The sequence below is a fragment of the Sapajus apella genome, unplaced genomic scaffold, assembly GCF_009761245.1.
Source record: "Sapajus apella isolate SASKATOON/1434 unplaced genomic scaffold, GSC_monkey_1.0 scaffold54, whole genome shotgun sequence".
Taxonomy (NCBI): Eukaryota; Metazoa; Chordata; class Mammalia; order Primates; family Cebidae; genus Sapajus; species Sapajus apella.
In genome coordinates, this window is record NW_022436994.1 from 7,757,957 (window position 1) to 7,779,809 (window position 21,853).

At 48.9% G+C, this 21,853-nt stretch overlaps 1 protein-coding gene across 15 annotated transcripts in view; it reads left to right on the forward strand.

Moving 5' to 3' along the window:
• TNS3 (tensin 3) overlaps window positions 1-21,853 on the forward strand; it is a 315,320-nt gene that overhangs the window by 233,790 nt on the left and 59,677 nt on the right. For 14 of the 15 annotated variants that reach the window (XM_032244265.1, XM_032244267.1, XM_032244273.1 and 11 more), the window contains 3 exons: window positions 14,055-14,224; window positions 15,344-15,458; window positions 15,542-15,625. In XM_032244265.1, coding sequence (XP_032100156.1) covers window positions 14,055-14,224; window positions 15,344-15,458; window positions 15,542-15,625 — 369 coding nt within the window. The remainder of the gene's footprint in view (window positions 1-14,054; window positions 14,225-15,343; window positions 15,459-15,541; window positions 15,626-21,853) is intronic. The other variant, XM_032244261.1, reaches the window with a different exon arrangement.

Sequence of the window (21,853 nt, forward strand, 5' to 3'; positions counted from 1 at the left end):
TGGTGATGATTGCAGTGATGTTGATGGTGGTGATGGCGATGGTGACCATGGTGATGGTGATGATGTTGATGGTGGTGATGGTTTGATGATGGTGATGATGAGGGTGATGACTATGATGGTGGTGATGCTGTCGATGGTGGTGTTGGTGATTGTGATGTTGATGATGTTGGTAATAGTAAGAGCTGTTACGCTGAATTCCTACACTGTTTTAGGTACCTTCATCTTCTCTGACTCTGCACCCCATGGCTATGCCCTAATTTCACTTAACTCACACTCTTCCACTAGCCAGCAAACCTTGAGGGAAGTACTCATTACTTTTTGCTTCCCCCTAGTATGCAGGGAGAGCTTGACATATGTTTGTAAATACAGGGGCCTGGGACTGTGTTTACATAATGTTTGTAAATACGGGCGGAACTGCAAATGATCCTTTCAAGACGGATTGCTCTGCTGAATGGGCGCTGAAGGGAGATTTATCGCTGGACAATGTTCGACCACCCACAAGACTAGAGAGAGGCCATCTAGAGGTGGGGTATCACTGAGACCCGGGTGCTCTCTGTGCCAGTGAGCACAGTTCTGTGTCCTCCTTGTAGGATGGGTGGTATGCAGGGAGTTGGTTTGGGGCCTTTTGCTCGCTACAAGGGCCCGCCAGCCATGGGGCCGTGCTCCCTCAGTCTGGTCTGACTTCTGCTGCTGCTGAGCTCACTGTCCCCGGCCCACTCTGGCTCTCCCTTGGTTTCAGCCTGTATGTGGTGTGTTTTTTGGATTATACCCTTTTAAGTGGGGGAAGATGTCAACTGATGATCTCCCAGTAACAAAAGAAATGACTCAACCTGTGAAATTCATGATTCCATGGGTGGCAAAAAGCCAGTTCTGTGTTTCTTTCTTTCTTTTTTTTCTTTTCATACCTTGAGGGCTCTTTGCTTCATGTTGTCAAAATACACTATTCATGTTACATCAACCTCCACCCCGCCATGACAGGAACCTGGCAGGCCCCGTTCTGCTTGCAGACAGCGCTGTGGCATTCCCGCCAGGCATTTAATGTCCCTCCCAGACTCGGCACCTGCTCTGTTAGTGCTAACCCATGGCTGATAACCTGTGCATCCTAAAGAAAGTTCAGAGCAATGGAAATTGTCGGCTTTTAATAATTGATCATGGAGAGCCCACTGATTTAAATTGTGTGCTAAACCCCAACCAAAGGAACCAAATGTGAAGCTGGAAGAGCACCTCAGGGTTCAGAGAGCAGCTCACCTGCAAGCTCACAGCCTCACAAAGTGGAGGCGTGCAGATCATCCCCCCTCATTTCAACTCCAGAGTTGGGGAGATGTGTCGGGGGTGCTCAGCCAGAGCCTCTCATCCAGGCCTGGTGGGGCAGAGGGATCCTTGCCAGGCAGATAGTCTGGAGGAGAGGTGGGCTGGGAGAAGGCATGGTGTGCCGGGGAAATTCAGTGCCGAGGAGTGAGGCTGGAGATGCAGACAGGCCACAGCGTGGAGGGCCAGGATGGGGGCCAAGGAATATGGCTCTTCCTCAAGGGCAGAGGCGAACCTTGGGGTCTTGGGCTGGGCCCTTGCTTGGTTTTTTTGCAAGGACACTGTCTTACCAGAAGAGAAGGCAGCTTTGAAGGTGCACTGAGCCTGGGAGCTCCATTAGGGGCCCAGAGACAATTGAGGATGGTGTTTGGCAGGTTGGGGGTGCCATGGGGTGGCACTGGCCTTCAGCTCTGCAGAGGAAGAGTCTCAGGAGGAAGAAAGGAAGGAAGGGAAGTGAGTAAGTGGGCTCCAGTGCTTAGGCCTGTAGCAGCTGGACACTGGGAGAATGAAGGGGCTTTGGATTTGGCTGTTAGTGATCTGGGTAAGAGGGTTTCAGAGCCATGCTAGGGGCACAGGGAACCCACAGTACTTTCTGAAGGTCCAGGTGTTATTTCTGTACTGTGTGTTATAACTGCGGAGTCCCCAGTTATGGCTGTCACCCCGCCAGTGCCGGGTCCCAGAGCATGGGGGAAGACACCAGCACACACATCTGTGGTGGAGGATGGAGGAGTGACCGCAGCACCAAGCATAGATACTCCCAGAGCCCTCCGAGGACTTGGGCGTCAGCACGAGACCAGGGCTCATGCCAGCACCTTCACCTTTTAGGAGTTGTCTCTTGATGATCACAGTCAGCCCAAGGTCATTTTTTCTCTGAAAGGCTTCCCTTGGCTACCACCCACTCCAGGAAGCTGGATGAGGTCCTAGGACCCAGGTCTTATAAGAATGACATCCTGATACTCGCATCAGAGAATCAGGATAAAGGAAGTCTGGGAGCTAAGGAGATGTGTCCATGAGGGACTCTTGCTCTTTCTTTGCTGCCACAGGCAAAATGAGGCTTTTTCTCCACTGGTGAGCTTCGGTCTCTTGAGGTGGTGGAGAGAGTTGGGATATTTATGTGCCTTAAGAAATCTAGAAAGAGATTCCTGCCCAGGGGTCAGGACTAGACACAGCTCCTCTCTCCCTTCAGACCCTGAGACTTTAGGGCTGTGGGTATGGACAGGCCATATGTATGTGAGTGCATATTTAATAACCGAGTCAGCCCACTGCACTACAGGGAGCTCTGTGGGTTTCCAATTTGGAAAACGTTTTAGGATAAGAAACTCCAGTCTGCTCTGGGAAACTGCCTTTGCAATTACTTGCTTTTATTGCATAAAAACAACTTTGAAATTTTAGAGTTGATGAATCATTTCCGTTTGCCCCAGAGACCCTCACTCTGCAAAGCAGGGGGACTTGGTGTCCCACCCTGCCACCTTGATGGGTGCTCTGAAGACACTGCTGGGAGGCCAGGGCCATAGAGGAGGAGGTGCTGTCTGGGCCTTTAAGGTGTGGATTCCAGGCCGCTTCCTGCTCAGTCTACACTGCGAGGGACAGCCACAGCAAGGGATCTTCACTGGCTCAGTAACGTTTCTATAACATCTTTGATCTCCTGGGCGAGAGTAATGCCATCTTTATTCTCCTGAGATGAAAGTCATAGCTAGTATAACCTCCTTAAGCACATATTAAAAATTAAATTTAACACCCAAACATGTCAAGGGAGAAGTAAAAATAACGTAATTAATAATAAACCCATATTTTCATTTTGAGATGAAAATCTTTGATCTGGCCCACACTAGAAAACAGAAATCATCCTTCTAGTTTTTAAAAAAATATTTTTTATTGTGGCAAAATACACATAACATAAAATTTAGCATTTTAATCATTTTTAAGTGTACAGCTCATCGGCAGTAAGGACATTTGGATTGCTGCACAACCACCATTACTATTTGGTTTCAGAAATTTTTCATCATCCCAAAGGGAAACCTCATACCCGCTGAAGTCACTTCCCATCCACATGTTCTCCCCAAGCCCCTGGCACTCACTCATCCCCTCCTGTCCCTGGGGATGTGCCTACCGTGGACATTTTGTGCCTTTTGTGGCTGGCTCCTGTGATGTGGTATGTGATGTTTTCAAGCTGGATGTGTTATAACCCATGTGGGAACTTTACTGTTCATGGCTGAGTAATATTCCACAGCAGGGATAGATCCCAGTTTGTTTACCCCCTTGACGGAGACTTGGGTTGCTTCCACCTTTGGCCTTGGTGAACGGTGATAATGTGATCATGGGTGTGCCATGTTTGTCTGAATGCCTGCTTTCAGTTGTCGGGGTGTTGCCCAGGAGAGGGGTTGCTGGGTCCTGTGGCAGCTCTCTAACTTGTTGGGTCCTGTGGCAGCTCTCTAACTAACTTGTTGGGGAACTTCTCCACTGATGCTTGAAAGTCGTTTGGCATCACCAGGCCTCTGGCATGTGCCATTTGTCTCCAAAGCTCTGCCCGAGCTACACTGGAACGGGCTGGTCTGTGTGATGCTAACTGCCTGAGTCCTGGCTCAGGGGAATTGCTAATCTCTGGAGTCCTAGATAGGTGGTGGTAGAATTCTCTCCCTCTGTCACGGTGGAGCAGTTAGACAGCTCCACTGTCATGGGAACATAAAGCAACATGGTTTTTTTCAGTCATGCCACATGTCCACTGCATTGTGGCTTGACGGGGGCCTCAGGACCTGGGATGAGGGGGGAGCCCTCAGTGTGCACCCAAGGCTGCCCACACTCCCGAGAGCACTCCCGGCTCCCACAGCTGCTGCCGGAAGTTACCGCCTACAGCCCTTGTCACAGTTCATCAGTCGGGGTGGACCCATGGCCACACCTGTGTTCAGCGCAGCCCATGTGGCCCTGAAGGTCGACAGCCCTTGTGTCCCTCCGAAGGCATGGGGTGGTGAACACCACGGTGATTAAAAGATGAAGTGTTTGGGGAAGAGACCAGGAGGGTCATGTGATGGGGGTGATCCAAAAAGAAAACCAATGTACTTAAACAGGCAGGAATTGAAGTCCCCATGGGTGGGGCCTTCCGGGCTGGGGAGCGTGTGAGGAAGAGGGGGTTTGCAGTTTTTTGCATCTGCACGTTAGGTTACAGTCAACTTCTAAAATGCAGGGGTATTGCTGACATTCTCATGTAGGAGTGCTTTGTATTTTTGACATATCATTTCCCTTTTAAATGTGTCTTTTTAGAAGAAATGCCACCACCTAGCATGAACTTCAGTGTTTCCCAGTGGAAAGAATTTTCAATTTTGCAATCTAAAAAACAGGATTCCCTCCCTCCACCTTCTGTTACAGCTTTGCCAGCGCCCACCTGTTCTCTTAGAATCAGGGTGAGACTTGGAGACAGCTCGATTGAGGGAGGGCGCTCTTGGGAAGGGAGAGCTCTCGCCTGGGTTGGTCTGGATATGTCAGTCAGAACCCTGCTTAAGGATTTCCTGACACATTATGTTGAAAAAAAAAAAAAAAACTTTAAGTTACCCAGCTTGTTAAGGCTACGCCCTCCAGGTGGAAGGGGCTGGTCAGTCAGTCCTGTTTCAGTTTCGGGAGAAGGCTCCTCAAACCATTTCTGGGAGCAGTTCAGCTGGGAAGAGTGTTGGGGCATCCTTGTCATGACACCTTGCCTCCTTTTACACAGTCTTGAAAAGATTCGTGGGTGCGTGTGAATGAGCTGAAGTCTGGATGCCTCAAGCTCACCGTGAAGTAGTCTTTGCCCGTTACTTGTTTTCACTCCTAGGAATGCAAGGGAGCTTCCAGAGCCTATGAAGCACACCTGTGGGACGTCACACTTCCTTCCTAGAATCACATCAAGATAAAGCAGTAGCTCATGGGGACTTTACCTGCTAGTGCGCAGATAGAAATGAAAGAAGGCGTGTTTTAAACTAGGTAATATTCTAGCATGTCATGAGTTTTCATCTTTTTTTTTTTGAGATGGAGTCTCGCTCTGTGGCCCAGGCTAGAGTGCAGTGGTGCGATCTCAGCTCACTGCAACCTCTGCCTCCTGGCTTCAAGCGATTCTCCTGCCTCAGCCTCCTGAGTAGCTGGGATTACGGGCGTGTGCCACTATGGCCAGCTAATTTTTGTATTTTTAGTAGAGACGGGGTTTCACTGTGTTAGCCAGGTTGATCTCGATCTCCTGACCTCGTGATCCGCCCGCCTCAGCCTCCCAAAGTGCTGGGATTACAGGCGTGAGCCACCATGCCTGGCCTGTTCTTTTTATTTTTTAAATTTATTTATTTATTACTTGAGACAGGATCGCATTCTGTCACACAGGCTGGAGTACAGTGGTGTGATCATAGCTCACTGCCTCCTTGACCTCCTGGGCTCAATTGATCTCTCGCCTCAGCCTCCAGAGTAGCTAGGACAACAGGCATGTGCCACCGTGCCTAACCAAATTTTTTTGAATTTTTTTGTAGAGACAGGGTTTCATCATGTTGCCCAGGCTGGTCTGGAACTCCTGGGCTCAAGTGATCCCCCTGCCTCGGCCTCTCAAAGTGCTGGTATTACAGATGTGAGCCACTGTGCCTGCCCCCTGTTTTTTCTATGATTTAATTAATTAATTTATCACTGTATATATTTAAGGTGTTAACATGGTATTTTGTTTTACCTATACATAGGGAGAGGATCAGTACAGTCAAACAAATGGACATATCCACCATTTTACCCAGTTACTTTTGTGTAAGCGTACCTACAATCTACTCTTTAATCAATATTGCATCCTGAAAGTTTACTAAGGGAGTGGATTCCATCTCTTTTAGAACAGTGGTTGGACATATTAGCTGCATGTTGGAATCACCTGGGGAGCTTTAAACATGCAGATGCTAAATATGTGAGTGCCTATTTCTACCTCGGGAGGGTGGCAGATTGAATTGGCACTGGTGGGGGCCTGGATGTCAGACTTGCTTTAAAAACGCCCCTTAAATAACGCAGTGCGAATTCAGGGTTGAGACCTGCTATGATTCTTTAGCTTGGTTGTGTGTTGGAAATACTAAGGAGTTTTTAAAAATATTGACACCCAGGTCTCACCCCTGGAGGTTCTGACTTCATGGGTGAGGCTCGAGCTTCAGGATTTTGGTGATAAAATGTGGATAGCTGCCTTTGACAACCACCGTTGTATATTTGCAGTCTTACCTTAGGTGCATGTCCCAGCTTCCAGGAGAGCAGCCCTTGGCTTATTGAGGCTGGAGCGTGCCACAGGCTGGTTCTGATGAGAGCAGGATTTGTGACCCTGCTGTGGAATTTAGAGGACAGCCAATAGTCACGTATCAGTTACCAGAGGCCGAGGCAGGAGACTCCATGGGCTGCCTCCCACCTGGGTGGTGGCTTTATTTCACCTGCATAGAGTGGGCTACGTGCACCCATAGTGGAGAGAATTTGGTGACGTGAAGCGTCTGAGTGGGCAGCATGGTGGGTGTCTGCTCCTGTACATTTGACCCATCTTCCTTCCCCTTTCTCTTCCCACTTCCCGGCAGAGGCTCAGGGCCTGAGATCTACCACGCGCTGGCAAAGATCAGTTTCCAAGAAACATTCTGAATCACAGAACTGAATCACAGTTCAGGGCCAGCATAACTGCGGCCTTATCAGTCAGGATGTGTTATTTCACACTCTCAGTTAGTATAGTTAATGGGGAGTTCAGTGCATTTGGACAAGGTGGAAAGTTGCTTTGTGGGTGTTAAAAATTTTAAAGCATTTTGTGGCTAAGTGATCTGAGAAGCCCTATCCTGCACTTCAGACTGCTGAGGGGTGAATTGGTGGCAACAGCGCTGACTCCCAGGCCGGGCTGAGTTCACCGGGCTGAGTTCAGTCCCACGTGTGTTTAGTGCAGCACCCAATGTCTTGACCTGAGTCCTTGATTCTCCAGGGCTCTGACGGCGATGCATCCCCTTCTCATGAGGCCTCCGGGCACCCCCAGAGAAGGACTGGCTTTCCTGCCCTTTCCTCAGAGCACATGAGGATACCCTGGACCACCCTCCACCCTGTCTTATTGGCTTTGGTTAAGGCGTGTCATCGGATACACCTGGCGCCAAGGCCACACCATCCCCGGCTCCCACTGTGAGGCCAGAATGACCGAGCATCCTCCTGCCTCCCAGGCCCAGGCTCAGTGTCCTTTTGCACCTTGTGGTGAATGCCAGCTCCTGCTGGGCGTAGCGGAGTCTCAGGTGACCCAGCACAGCCTGCTGGCTGGGCAGCCCTCAGCACGTTTCCTTATCTGTCTGTGATGCCAGCCCCACCTATGAATAACAGTGAGGCTGCTAAATGAGGAAATGTCCTGGTCTTTGGGAGTGGCAGTGCGGGGGACTCTGGGGCATGTGTCCCATTTTACACTCGAGGTCACGTGGTTCCTGAGGCCGTGGGTGGGTTGCACCCAGTTTCTGGAGGAAAGGAGGCTTGGGTGAATCCATCTGAATGCCCAGTGTAGGGACTGGCCAAGGAGGTGGGCGGTGTCCAGTCACGTGACCTTTGGAGACCATGCTGCCCTGCCATGCATTGGTGGACAATCACGGAGAAAAGAGGGTCACAAGACTGTGTAAAGAAGAAGCCGCTGCCTGTACCTCCCTTCACAGAGACCCCGGTTGCATGAAAGGCTGCACATCACCTGCAGATCACTGGGGTCTATATTCACTGGGAGCTCAAGGGGCCTGAGATTTCTGCACTGAGTACTCACGGCCTTTGTAAGGAGAGGATGTACAGTTTGTTTTGTTCTGTTTTGTTTTTGTTTTTTACTGGCTGGGGACCAGCAGGGAAACTGGGGCAGCTCTTCCCCATCACCTGGGCCTCAGCCCGGGAGCAGGGTGGGCACAGGTGTGAGACAGCAGGGTGTGGGCGCCCTGGGTGCAGGCAGATGCAAGTGTCCCCCCGGCAAAGGGCTTTGGGAGGTACCTTTTGCCGTCTGTGATCATCCCTTTGTGGGAGCTTTTGTTCCCTTTCTCCGCAGTTTTTCTGAGGAGAGATACCTTGGGGAGCTGGGGGTAGGAGAGCGGATCACCCAGAGCCCTGTAGGTGTTCCCCAGTGCTGGCAAGGTCCCTCTTTTCCCTTTAGCAGCCCCTCCCGGAGGTGACAGCCATACTGTGTGGTGGCCAGCTCTCCTGCTTTCACGAGGTGTCCTTTTTCTTCTCTTTTCCTGGATTTAACTTCTTAACTGAGTGTGTTTATACATGTGTCTGCAAGTGTGTGGATGTGAAAAAGTGCCGGAGACTGGGAGCACATGAGCGTGTGATTGTGTGCATGTGCGTGTGCGTGTGTGTGCCTGTGAGAGCGGTGTGGTGTGTGTGGGAGGGCAGCCCCAGCCTCCAGGGCACACTCCTAGAGTGGTCCTTTCTTCATGGACAGGTACGGGGGCCAGTTTTGGAATCCCACTCTGAGCTTAGTTCCTGCTCACTGTCGCACCCGTGCCCTCGGCCCTTCCTTGCTTCTTTCCCGTGGCACACAGCAGACATGGGTGCTGTGGCCTGGTGGCCATCGGCATCTCTGCTCTAGATGTTGCGCACAGGTTAAAGGGAAGCAGCGCTGCTGGAATGTCCTGGGCCTGAACTTGTCACCAGGGCCTTGATTGAATTCTGCTCCACTACTGTGCTTCCTGGGTATCTGCCTTGGACCCAGCGTGGAGTAGTCTCACGTTCAAGTTGTCTTGCCTGAAGCAGGCAACTAGTGGGCCTGCCTTGGGCCTTTGTTGAATAATTCAAATAATTAAGAAAGGGACAGAGAGACCCCTGCTGCCAGGCGCCGTGCATTGTAACCTCTGGGAGGCGTAAGCCATGCTCTCTGTAAATGAATGTCACTTACACATCTCCTCTGAGCATATGGTTGCAGAAATCCACCTCCCATGTGAATTTGCATATGGCTGTCCGACACGGGAGGTTTATCAGAGAGAAGGAAAAGCATAAGGATCAAACACATGAGTTTGGGCGACTACAGGAACTAATACTAATGCAGAATTGGAAAGGGATTTAGGGAAATTCAGTACACCAGCACAGAGTACTACCGCATAAGAGAAGCTTTGTTCCTCTCAAAGGTAATTTCTGTGTTGTTTCCCTAATTTTAAAAAGTAATACATTAGTGAAAACATGGAGAGAGACAGACATTTACGAAAAAATACGAACAGTGCCCGGAATCACACAACCTGAGGGAAGTTCTTAAGAGCATTTGAGATATTTTCTTAGTTTTTAAATCAAAATGAAATCACACTACACATGCATCTTTGCCTGCTGCCTTTTGTCACTTGCTGTTTCAACGTGTTTGCCCACTTCAAGTTCCATAAAACTTGATTTTCAGTGACTACATAAAGAGTCCATTTTGAGTGTGGCCCATCGTAACACTTCCTGCCTGCGACTGTGTGCCAAGCTCCAGCCCCTGCTGCGTTATCTGTGGGATTCCCTAAGTCAGCTTTGTGCCGTTCTCATTTCATTGTGGAGATGGCTTTGGGGGCTCGTCGTCCGTGAGCAGAGAGGCAGAGTCCACCCCGGCCAGGTGGTCCTGGGCTATTGCTGGTGGCAGGTCGTGGGTTCTGTGGCAGCTCCCGCCAGTCCAGGGGCAAGGCAATGAGCAAGCCACGCTCTCGCTTCTTCTCTGACCTTCCCTGTAGCCAAGGACTCTCAGATGGGAAGAACTTGAAAAACTGTCCCTCCTTCCTTTTCTCTAGACTATTGTGCACTCAGACACTTCGGAAAGGCACCCCCACCAGGCTCTCTACTGGACCCTATGTTTTTACTTAGGCACTTGACAGATTTCCTAAGACTGGAAAGAATAAACCATTGTTAAATCTGAAATTCATATGAGAGACAGAAGAGTTTGAGAAGCCTTTGTTGGCTGCCGCATCAGGACATGTCCAGAAAGAAGAGTCCCCCTTCTTCTGCAGGGCGAGGGTAGCCATGCTGACCCCAGGGGCCCCTCTGTCACCACAGGCAGTGGAAGTGGGCAGTGTCTTCCAGGGCCCGTGGGGCCCCTGTCTGCCCTGTGTAGACTTTTTGAGGTGGGAAGGGATAGAAGGCAAGGGAAGACACCAGCGGATTAGGAAGAGTGACCACAGAGGAATAGAGTTGGCAGTTGTGGGTTTTAAAGTCACATACATATGTGTAGTGACAAACCATTGCTCTCTGCTGACTTGCTGTGTGGTATAGGATGAGTACTCAGACCTGAGCCTCTGTTCTCCTTGTCTGCAAAAAAGACGTAGTAGTCTACCTTAATGGAGAGCTTATGGGCTTTTCTCTATGAGAGCACCTGCCCAGGCTTGGAGCATCACTGCTGCTGGATAAACGTTGCTCCCCTGCTTTTCTTTCTTCTGTAACCACCTCCTGGGCAGATGTGGGTGCACCCTAGCACACAGTGGTGTTGCAATATTTAAACCCTGTCTGATTTTGTCCTGTTTTTCCTGGCATTTCAAACTTCCCATTTCCAAGGTTTGCAGTCCGAGAGGAAGGGGTCTATCTGCACACCCTGGAAAGACCTGCGCCTTGCTGACCTTGTGTGCCGGTGTCTTTTCCCCTTTGGGAATGTAAAACAGGACCAGCAGGGCTGAAGCCACGCTTTCTGTGCAGCCACATCCTGGAAGCTGGGGCATGGTGGCGCTTTTGCAGGAGCCTTGACTCCCCCATTCTTCCTGCACTTGCAAAAAAGCCCTTTCCGGCCTCAGATCCACAGCCGCTGTCCTTCGCCGAGTTCCTTCGGTTGTGGAAACCATCTTCCTCCTGGTGGTCCCAGTGGCAGGGTACTGAGAAGTATTGATCCATCCAGAGGAAGAAGCATGTAGCTCTGCTTAATCAGACATGGTGCCGCCCAGATTTTAGCGCAAGCCCTGGAGGTGGGATAAAGGACATTTTTCAGGAGATTTTTTTGGAATGAAGAACATTCTGTTTTTCCTTGTAATTCTTCAGGGAGAGAGAGAATTGAGGAACAGTTTCAAATCCATGTGTTCAGCAGGGACATTTCTGGGGGCAGCTCACAGAATGCCCGTGTTTCAAAGCCTCCTCTGGTTGGGGAGGCCCAGGACGGAGGCCACTGCTGGATTCATGTCAGCTCACTCACAGATCATATTCCCTAGCTGCTCTGAAGGTGTCATGTTGAAGGAAACCTCCAAGTTGAAAGGTTAGAAAAAGTCTAAGCCTCCTGCACTGAGACTTATGCTTTAGTACTGGAAATTCCTTTTCAGACCCTGTTACGACCTGGACATGTCTTTGAGTGCAGCCTCAAGGCTGTGCTGCCTGTCGTCAGCTAACCCTAATGGGACCCCCGTCTCTGAAGGCAGTGAGTTTCCAACCTCAGGCCTGAGGTGAGAGTGCATTCACATGTGCTTCCCAGCCACCTTCTTCAGATCAGAGAGAACTCTTAACCACACTGTCTGCAGCTTTCTTTATTATGATGACTATTTTTAGTTGAGACATAGTACTTGTACGTTCATGTGGGGTACGGTGTGATATTCTGATGAATGTATACCGTGTACAATGCACAAATCAGGGTGATTTGCATAGCTGTTTCTTCTGTGTGCTTCGTGAAGCACTGTGTGTTGGCATGATATTGCCATGTCACTTTTGATAAAAACACCACATATGATCTTGCATGTTGAACAGAAGTAATATTCTCTCCCCTTTGAAAATGACATCTCTGGAAGTGACCTTGGAAGTTCTAGGCTGTGAGTGGACTATCATGTCAGTAAAGGGCAGGGGAGCTCCCAGCACTTGCCACAGATAGGTCCTCCCAGCTAGAATGATTCCCTTGAGCCCAGCAGCGTGGCTCCTTTTGCCGGGGGGGCGGGAGGACTAGGCTTTCAGCCACTTGCCTGTGGCCATGGCACTTCCTTTCCATCACTAACACCCAGGGCTGCTGCCTGCCACCTTGACTGCTTCAGGGACAAGCACCACGTCTGAGCTGAGTACCAGGTGGTGCGTGAATCCAGCCTGACTTTGGGACCTCACACCTCCCCCAGCCCTCTTTAAACTCACTCTTGGAATGGCTGCAAATGCGTGTGTGTGTTGAAGAGCACTGGGATGAGGGTGGCCCCTCCCCGGCCTGCAGCACTTGCGTGCTGTGGAGGGATGGTGAGTGGAGGAAGAGGACCACTGCACCGTGGGGGTGGGGTGCTGTAGTGAGGGGCTGCCGTGTGAGCATGACTCTCAGATATGCAGCTTCATTTCATTTCATCCTCACTCCTGTGTGGGAGGGAAAAGAGGGAGCATTATGCTCATTTTATCCATAAAGAAATGGGGGCTGAGGAGGTCCTGCAGCTGGTGAAGGATACACGTGAGACCCCAAATCCCAGGTCCTAATGCATACTTCTTCTTCCTTCTTTCCCTGGGCTGCTGGAGGGAGCTGCCAGGAATTGGAGAGCGGACAGAAGGAAGAGGCAGAAGGATGCTTGGAAGGACCTGGGTTTGGCTCTCCCTTGCTGGGTCACTGCTGTGTGGTGCTGAACTGATGTCTCATGGGACATCAGCCAGGGAGGGTGGTACCCAGTCTGGCTAAGCCCAGGAACCTCCTTAAGCCCCGCCTGAGTGGCACCTGGTAGCTGGGAGGGTCAGGCAGTGGAGCACGTTTGTGCTGCAGACAGAAACAAGAACCCTCACCACAGTCCTGGTGCTCCCCTCAGGCAGCGTGGTGGGTTGGTGTCCCGTCCCTCTCTGTGGGACTGTCCCTTTATCATGCCAACCTTTGCATTCCTGTGAGCTTCTGAAGTCTGTGGATGTGGGAGGAGAGACAGGGAGGTGTCAGTGGCTTATCACCGGCTCAACACGACTGTATGTCACTGCCATGATGTATTTCCCTTTGGAGAGCGGCCATCAACCAATTTGGAACAAAGTCATTCTAAGAGGAGCCTTATGTGGGCCACACACAATTGGTGAATGAAACTCCATCTTGCAGTGAAATGCTACTCTGAACGCTGCACTTACAGGGAGTATGTATTTGTAGTTTGAATCTAAACTGTAGGGGACAGTGTTGTTGGGTTTGAATTTTCAGACTCTGTCATCAATAGAAACATTCTTTTAATAGCCGGCAGCGGGTTTTTCCTAACTGCCAAATCATAAGAATCCCTGGGAAGAGGTTGTAGAAAATTAGATCCCAGACTGCCTCCCATTTTTCCCCCAACACAAAGAGAACGGAATTTGATCAGGAGTGGGGACTCTGGGGATCTATGTCAGGAATGACTACCTGTGGTGTTTCTGGCAAGGAACGTTTGGGATGGTGAATGTTTATTGTTGATGCTTGAAATGGTAGGTTTTTTTTGCCCTCCAGAATTTCCCATTACTGAGATTCAGATTATCGTAGTCGGGCCGCGTTCTACCCAGGGTCACCGTAGGTGTGTGGTCCTCAGGGCACTCTGGTCCTGACAGGGCCCCAGGGGTGGCATCATCAGTCCTACCCAGCACTCCATCTGGGCACTGTCCTTTCCCAGCACTGCATGTGAGTCTGGGTGCTTGGTCCTGTCCCCAGGCGGCCTGTTCTGGAAGGAGCATGCTGGCCTGGGGAAGCTGCACGTTTGCAGGGCTGTAGCTTTGTTCACCCGCTAGAGTCTGAGAACGCCCCGGGTTTCCCATCACCTGCCTGCAGCAACCTCAGCATCTTCCTGGAACAGTGGTGACCAGGAAGCAGGATATGGCACCTTTGAGAAGCAGCAGGCAAGATTTAAGGAAGGGGTGCCTCACTTCACTGTGAGAAGCACCCTGCAACCCGCTTGTCTCCCTTTTAACAGGCTCCTCAGCTGACCAGCCCCTGGGCGGGAGACTCAGGAAGCTGAGCCTGGGGCAGTACGACAATGACGCTGGAGGACAGCTGGCCTTCTCCAAATGTGCGTGGGGAAAGGCTGGCGTGGACCATGCCCCGAACCTGCCGCCGTTCCCCTCGCCAGCGGATGTCAAAGAGGTATGTGCCACGGCCAGGTCCCGGCTTCTGGGTCTGTTCCACTTGCTTTCTTGTCCTGGAACTCAGGGTGAACGGGCAGTGACTAGGCCTTGTCCCTGAATACAGACAGCCCAAACTGCCCTCTGCATTTGCCTTCTGTCCTGGTTCCACAAATGTGGTTGTGGCTCCTCTTACCTGGCAGGAGGTGTGGCTGGGAGGGCACAGTGTACAGTCAGCTGGCCTGGGCGATGAGCCCCAGAGATAGCTATGCAGGCGGGGCTGCCTCACCCAGGGCATCTGAGCCTCTGTGATCTGATCTGTAGAATGGGTAGGAGAGGCACAACACGTGGGTAGTTTGTGTGGGTTGGAGGTAGAACTCTAACAGGCCTGGCCTTAGCCGTTCTCTATAACCCGACAGCAGCAGCCAGTGGCACACACAGCCTTTCTTCAGGGTCATCTTACAGGGTCCTCGGTCGTCCCTCCGAGACCTTCCTGGGAGGTGACCCACAGGTGAGGGCCACAGACAAGAGCTTCTTGCTCTTCCAAGAGGCCTAGATAAGGTTTCTGATCAGAATGGAAGCTAAGCAGGTTGGTGTATCCAAAACGATGAATCTTTTTACACGTGAGTAGGATTTTTTTTCAAGCTGGAAAAGTTGGAAACTACAGAACAGGTAAGGAAATAAAGTTATTCACAGTCTTGACTCACAAACAAAACTACTGTTAATATATAGAATATTTCCACCTGGCCTTTTTTCTATGCTGTGTTTAAAATGCTATGTGCTTTCATGCATCTGTGAATGTATTAATATCACAGTTAATGACTGTTTTATCCAGGTTTTTGCCTTAATATTGAGAAACTCATTTACCCGTACCATTACAAACTCTGTCTACTTCACTTATTAGTTGTGTATTGTGTTAGAAGGATGGGTGAGAAGATACTTTCTGTTTCCTTTACTGTTGAACATGGAAGTGTTTTCCAGTGTTCCATGGCTAGGAGAGACGGGCTGGTTTTGTGGCATGGATTCAGACCTCAGCCTCCAAGGCCCTGCCGTCAGAGGAGGCGTTTGCTCAGTGGGCCAGCTTGGAGGAGCCTTCACTTGACTCCCCGTTCTCACATTCTCCTCCCTGTGCCAATTTCAGACGATGACCCCTGGCTATCCCCCGGACCTCAATATGATTGATGGCAGGATTTTAAGTGGCAAGGAGGCCATGTGTTCAACTCCAGCATTTCCTGTGTCTCCAGAAACACCGTACGGTAAGAACGAAGTAAGACTAGCTGTGCGCTGCACCGTGCCTAAGGAGGGTGACAACAGCCCCTTGCTCTGCTTTCTTTTCTAGTGAAAACAGCTCCGCCCTATCCTCCATTCAGCCCACCTGAGCCCCTGCTGAGCAGCCCGGCCAGTCAGCACAAAGGAGGACGGGGTAAGAAATCCACCCGCGAGTCACAGACGCGGCAGCTCAGGCACCGTCGCCATTTTTACAGAGAACTCTTATGCAGAAATATTTCCATTTGTGTCGTATCTCAGAAACCTTGCTGGGGAAGTTGCAGGGATGTGGCCGTGAAATCCTCTGTGTGGTGGCATCCTGGCCTTGCATTGCTGCCTGGCCTCCTGGGGGGAACCTTCCTGTTCAGCCTCTTCATCTGCGGCTGATGGAACTATCAATGGTGTCAGTCGGCAGCTTAGCACTGGTGCTTCTGAAGAAACTAGAATGCCCATCCCACCCTTCATGTTCTCTGTGGGGATGGTGCCGCAGGACGGCCCTACTTCTGCTTTCCCAGCTGCCTTCTCACGCATGCCTTGCGGCTCCTCCTGCCTGCCCTTTGTGCGTGCCTGATCCTTGTCCCTGGATCTCTGCAGGAGCGCAGGGGCTCTGTCCATGGTCTGATCTCATCGGTCTGTCTGCACAGCTGGCTCAGGAGAGGGAGTGTTAGCGGGCGGTGTTTGGGGTGAGTTACTGCACACTTCTTCCAGGTGGCCTTGAGGACTTGCTTGAGGGTCTAGGACAAGGCTGAGCTCGGGCAGGTGGAGAGAGAATGTAAACTTAAAGCCTGTGCACATTTCAAAATCATCCTTCTCTGGGATTTTTGTTCATTGCGCTGCTGCTTTTCTGCCCTGGTGAAGGATGCTGTTCACGGTTATTAGGCACGTTACCTGAGGGTGAGAAATTTTCACTAACTTGCATTTTCATCCACGCCTTACCCAGGAGTGCTGTGATCATGACAGCTAGCTCGATTTTCCCCTTTCTCTAGAGTAAACTGAGCCTGTGGACCATGTAATAGAAAAATGTCCTTCTCCTAAAATTCTCTTTATGGCTTCAGGAGCATAAACGACTCTCTTCATACGTAGCATATAGCAGTTAAACTGCCCGTATTGCTCAATAAGTGTGACTGAAATTTCAGATAAGCTGCGTTTTAATGTATACATAATATGAGCATTACATGAGAAGGGTGTATGTTCCTGTATGCATTAGCGTGATGGACTCACACATAGGTAGCTATGTGTCTGTTCTGTATTTTTTATCATTACAATATATGCAGAAAGAGGGATGTCCCTTCCACCCCACGTACCCCCTCCTCCTCATGAACGTGACTGTACTTGGCTCTTAGCTTGAAAGTGTTCAGTGGATTTGGGCTGGCACCTAACCTTCTGGCCTGAAATCCCATCTTCTGCTGCAACACCAGAACCGGGTTCTTTTGAAATAGGTAGATGACAAGCAGTGGAAGGTGAGTAATAAGACTGAGGAAAGAAAATGCTAGAAACAGGCTGCAGACTCATTAACAGCTCCTGAGGGAGGCCTCTGAGATCACTGTATTGCACATAAGAGAATGCTGAGCCCCGTCTAAACTCCTAGAAGGGTCTAGGAGGCTGCAGGAAGCCTGGGTGCTCAGCATGGGGTACCCAGTGGTCTGGCTGTCTTATGCTGGCCCGATTGTCCCAGCCTGGAGATAGTAGTTGGCTTCCGTGTGTGAGGGAGCACCGGACCATGTGTACATGAGGATGGCCCTGCACACCAGCATGTGTTAGAGTCCAGCGGCTCCAGCTTGTCCTGAGTACTATCTGCATGTAAGCATTCACATGGAAGAAGTCGTGGCTTGCCTTTAAATATGTAAAGGAGACATGATAAGAATGTTAATGGGAGCCTTCTAGATTTTTATTTCAGCAGTCCCCAGGGAGGGTCAACTTTACCTTCGTCCACAAGGAGTACAGAGACACACAGTGTTGACTTAGTGGACGCTTTCATCTGACAGCGTGGTGAGCCCGTGCCCTTGCCTGGAGGCCCCACCCACTCTGCAAAGTCAGGTGGAGTCGTGAGGCTGCTCTGAGGGCACAGTAATACCAGAGGTAGTCGGCCCGTACAGAATATGTCCCTGATCTTTATAGAATGATTTCCTTCCATTTCACAGTCCCATTCTATGGGTCACTCTTACTGTGGCCCTCATTGTACAGGCGAGAAAACTGACATGAAGAAGTTGAGTAGCTAGTAAGTAGCAAAGTCAGAGTTTCAGCTCCGTCAGTGGACTCCACAGCCATGGCAGATGACACAGGGCTGATTTTTCGCTTTTTTTTTTTTTTTTTTTTTTTTTTTTGTCTAAACTAGATGCAACCTAATGTCACAACTGAAAAAGCGCATTGAAAGTCTCAGAGCTATGCAATAACCATGTGATTGTACATTCAGGTAACCCCTATGAACCTCCACCTCCTTATCTAAAAATGCGGACTATATAGTACCTGCCATCCACAGCCACTATGCAGTTTTGAAGTAGTAAGCTTTAGGCATCTGCCGGAATGCTTAACTGTGTATCATTTAGGCCTAGATACTGATGTGCATATGAATGACAATATTTGCTTTAAAATGGCATTAGGGAGAGCCTTCACTTCCCAGAGGGTGAATTAGACATAATTCTCTCTATTTCTCCTGCTAAGTACAACTTAAAGCCTTGGACAATAAGTATAAGACAAATATGAGAAAGGTCTGAAAGATGGGGAGAAGAAGTCCAGTTAACCACGGACCTCAGGGCCACGGGACCGGTAGGCCTTATTTATAGAATGCATGGGCCAGAAAACAAACTTCAGAAAACTAAAAATAACTGAGCCATGCAGAACGTGTTCTCCAACCACAGTGAACTCAAAGTAGAAATCAGTAACATAAGGGTAACAGGAACATCTTCAACACTTGGAAACCAAACAGCACACTTATAATCTGTGGGTCAAAGGGGAAGTCTCCAGGGAAATCTGAAACATACTGAACTGAATGAAAATGAGGACAAAATATCAAAAATCATGGGACATGGGTACAGCAGCACTGAGAGGAGAGTTTATCAGAGTAAATACATACCTTGGGAAAAAAGAAGATTCTAAAGTGAATAGTTTATGCTCTTACCTCCATAACCTAGAAAAAAGAGAGCAAACCAAACCCACAGGCAAAACAATGAACAGCCACCAAAGGCTCACACCTTACACAAAAATTAACTTAAAATGGAGGATGGACTAAAATGTAAAATATCGCATTTTTTAAAATGGGGGAAAATCTTTGGGATCACTAGGCAAAGAGTTATGAGGTAGAACGAAAGCATGAACCATAAAAGGAAAAGTTGATAAATCAGACTTTATAAAAATTAAACATTTTTCTATGGAAAGAACCTGTGAAGAGGATAAAAAAGACAAACTGCAGAGTAGGAGAAAAGATTTGCAAACCACATGTCCCAAAAAAGGAGTATCATCTAGAATGTGTATAATCTCTTAATACTCAGCAGTAAAGAACAAACAATTCACTTGGAAAATGAGCCAAACTATTGTTGAAAAGTCAAAAAGCAACAGACACTGGCAAGGCTGCGGAGGAAAGGAATACGTCTACACTGTCGGAGGGAATGTGAATTAGTTCAGCCACTGTGGAAAGTAGTTTAAAGATTTCTCAAAGAACTGAAAGCAGAACTGCCATTTGACCCAGCAATCCCATCACTGGGTATATATCCAACAGAAAATAAATCATTCTAACAAAAAGACACATGCACTTGTATTTTTATTGCAGCACGATTCACAATAGCAAAGACATGGACTCAGCCTAGGTGCCCATCAACAGTGGATTGGATAAAGAAAATGTGGGGCATAGACACCATTGAAATACTCCACAGCCATAAAAAAGAACGAAATCATGTATTTTGTAACAACATGGTTGCAGCTTAGCAAATTCAATATCCTAAGCAAATTCAGTATCCCATCACTATTCATTGTCCTAAGCAAATTCAGTATCCCCTGAATTTAAAATAAAAGTTGAAAGTAAAAAGGAAAGAAATTGGTCCAAAGGAAGGAAGAGGATATAGAGGTGGCATATGAGCACACAAAAAGATGCTCAACATAAATAGCCAGTAGCAATATATGAATTAAAGTCACACTTTGACGTTACTACACCCCTATCAGAATGCCTAAAATAAAAGATAGTGACAACACCCAATACTGGTGAGCATGTGGAAAAACTGGACCCCTTATAAGTTGCTGGAGGGATTGTTAGAATGGTGCAGCTTCTTTGGAAAACAATTTTGGCAATTTCTTAAAAACAAAAAACCTACACGTGCCATATGACTCGGTGATTGCATTCCTGGGCATTTATCCCAGAGGAGGAGACTTATGTTCACATAAAGACCTGTATAGAAACTCTTTATTTTCGATAGCCCCAAACTGGAAACAATGTAGATGTCCTTCAACAGGCTAGTGGCTAAACAAATTGTAGTGCATCAATTCCCTGGACTGCTTCTCAGCAATAAGAAGAAGTGAATTATTCATACATACAGCAGCCCAGATGGGTCTCTAGAAATTAGGTTGAGTGAGAAAAGTCAAAACCCAAAGTCTATATGGTGTATGATTCCATATATGTCACGCTTTTTACATGGCAAAATTATAGATACAGAGAACAGATTCATGTCTGCTAAGAGTTGGGAGGGGCAAGAGTGGAAGGGGAATGGAGTAGCCAAGGAGGCAGCAGGAGAAGTCCTCATGGGGTTGGAACCTTCTGTCTGAACTATATCAGTGATAATATCTGGGTGTGATTTGCAAGATGCTGCTACTGGGGGACATTGGATGGAGAGGTCAGGGTATCTCTGTGTAGCTTCTTAAAACTATATGTCAATCTACAGTGATAGAATATAAAGTGAAGTAATACCTGGCTACTGCCCACACCTGTTTACTGAGCACTTCACTCCCAGGTCCTCTGCTAGGTCAATGAGAGCCCAGAGAGACCCAGCCCTGCCCTCACAGAAGTATAGCTGGCAGAACAGGGATGGGATCTGGTGCGCCCACAGCAGGGAGAAGACCCCAGGAGAGGACTACGCACTATGCCAGTAGGTTTTGGTTATTTACTTGAAGTCAGAGAGCACTGGGCTGGAAACGAGCAGGTGCAAAAGTCCGGTGGCTCATGCAGCCCAGGACAGACTGGAGACCAGCGATTGGCAGAAGAATGGTGGAGTAAGAAGTTGGGAAGGCGGAGCCAGGCCAGGGCACGATCTCTCTAGTTCCCTGAAGGTGGTAGTGTGGCAGCCACATGGAATGTGAGGTGTTTACCAAACCTTGAGATGGGGAGGTGACTGCTCAGATTTGCGTTTTCACTCATCACTGTGGCTGCAGCATGAAGAACACAGTGGAGCTAACAGTGGGGTGGAATAGACCAAATGGTTTCAGAAGATATAGGAGAAAATCAGAACATTTGTGTAGGATTCAGGTGGTGCAATCAGCTCACCTCAATACAGTGGAATTGGAGCCTGACTGCTCTTTCTGATTTTATTGCTTTTGTCATTATTGTTTAAATTAGGTTCTAGCTTCTTGTTAGTATGCAGTTAATATAACATTATCTCCATAAAATTCCTCTGTGCAGCTCATTACTAAAATGTAATTTGATGCCGCCTTAGTCAGAATAAGCCCCTATGTGTTAGGATTTTTTCCAGACAACCACCAGGACAGGAGTCCAAGAAAAACAGCCCAATTAGTTAAAGGCTGTATGGACAGATTTTATTCAGGACTATTGCAATAGGAGAAAGTGCTGGGCTTGGCCCCAAATACAGCAAAGGCAGCTGCAGATTTATGGCCAAGGATCAGAGCAAAAGGATCTGGTGGATGGAAAATCACTAAGAAGGGACATCAAGGATGGGGGGGTTCTTGCTAAACTGGCCTAACAGGGTTTCTGCGACAGGCAGGCCAAGGTCTTAGACACAAAAGGCAAGGGATGAGGTGCTTGATGACATATCAAGGGTGACTAGATACCAAGCAGCATGAGGAATGAAAAGCAGGATTCTTGCTAGAACTGAGCTTGCCAAGGTTGGACGTGGAAGGTCAAGGTTGAGGCCTGATGGAGAAGAGGGCTTGGAGGAACCTGGCTAAGGTTTGGTCAAGGAGAGTCTGTCAGAAGGTAGACCCACTGTATCCAGGCTAACCCGATAGGGCGAACAGACACTTCTCTGTGTTTCCCTCCAGGTCCTTTGAGCACTTAGTTTGTAATTTTTTGTTTTTGTGGGTACATAGTACAGGTGTTTATATTTGTGGAGTACACGAGCTCTTTTGATAGAGGCATGCAATGCGTAATAATCACATCATGGAAAACAGGGTATTGTGGGCACTTAGTTTAGGCATAAGCCTTCCGTGCCAAGTGGCCTGGGAGCTG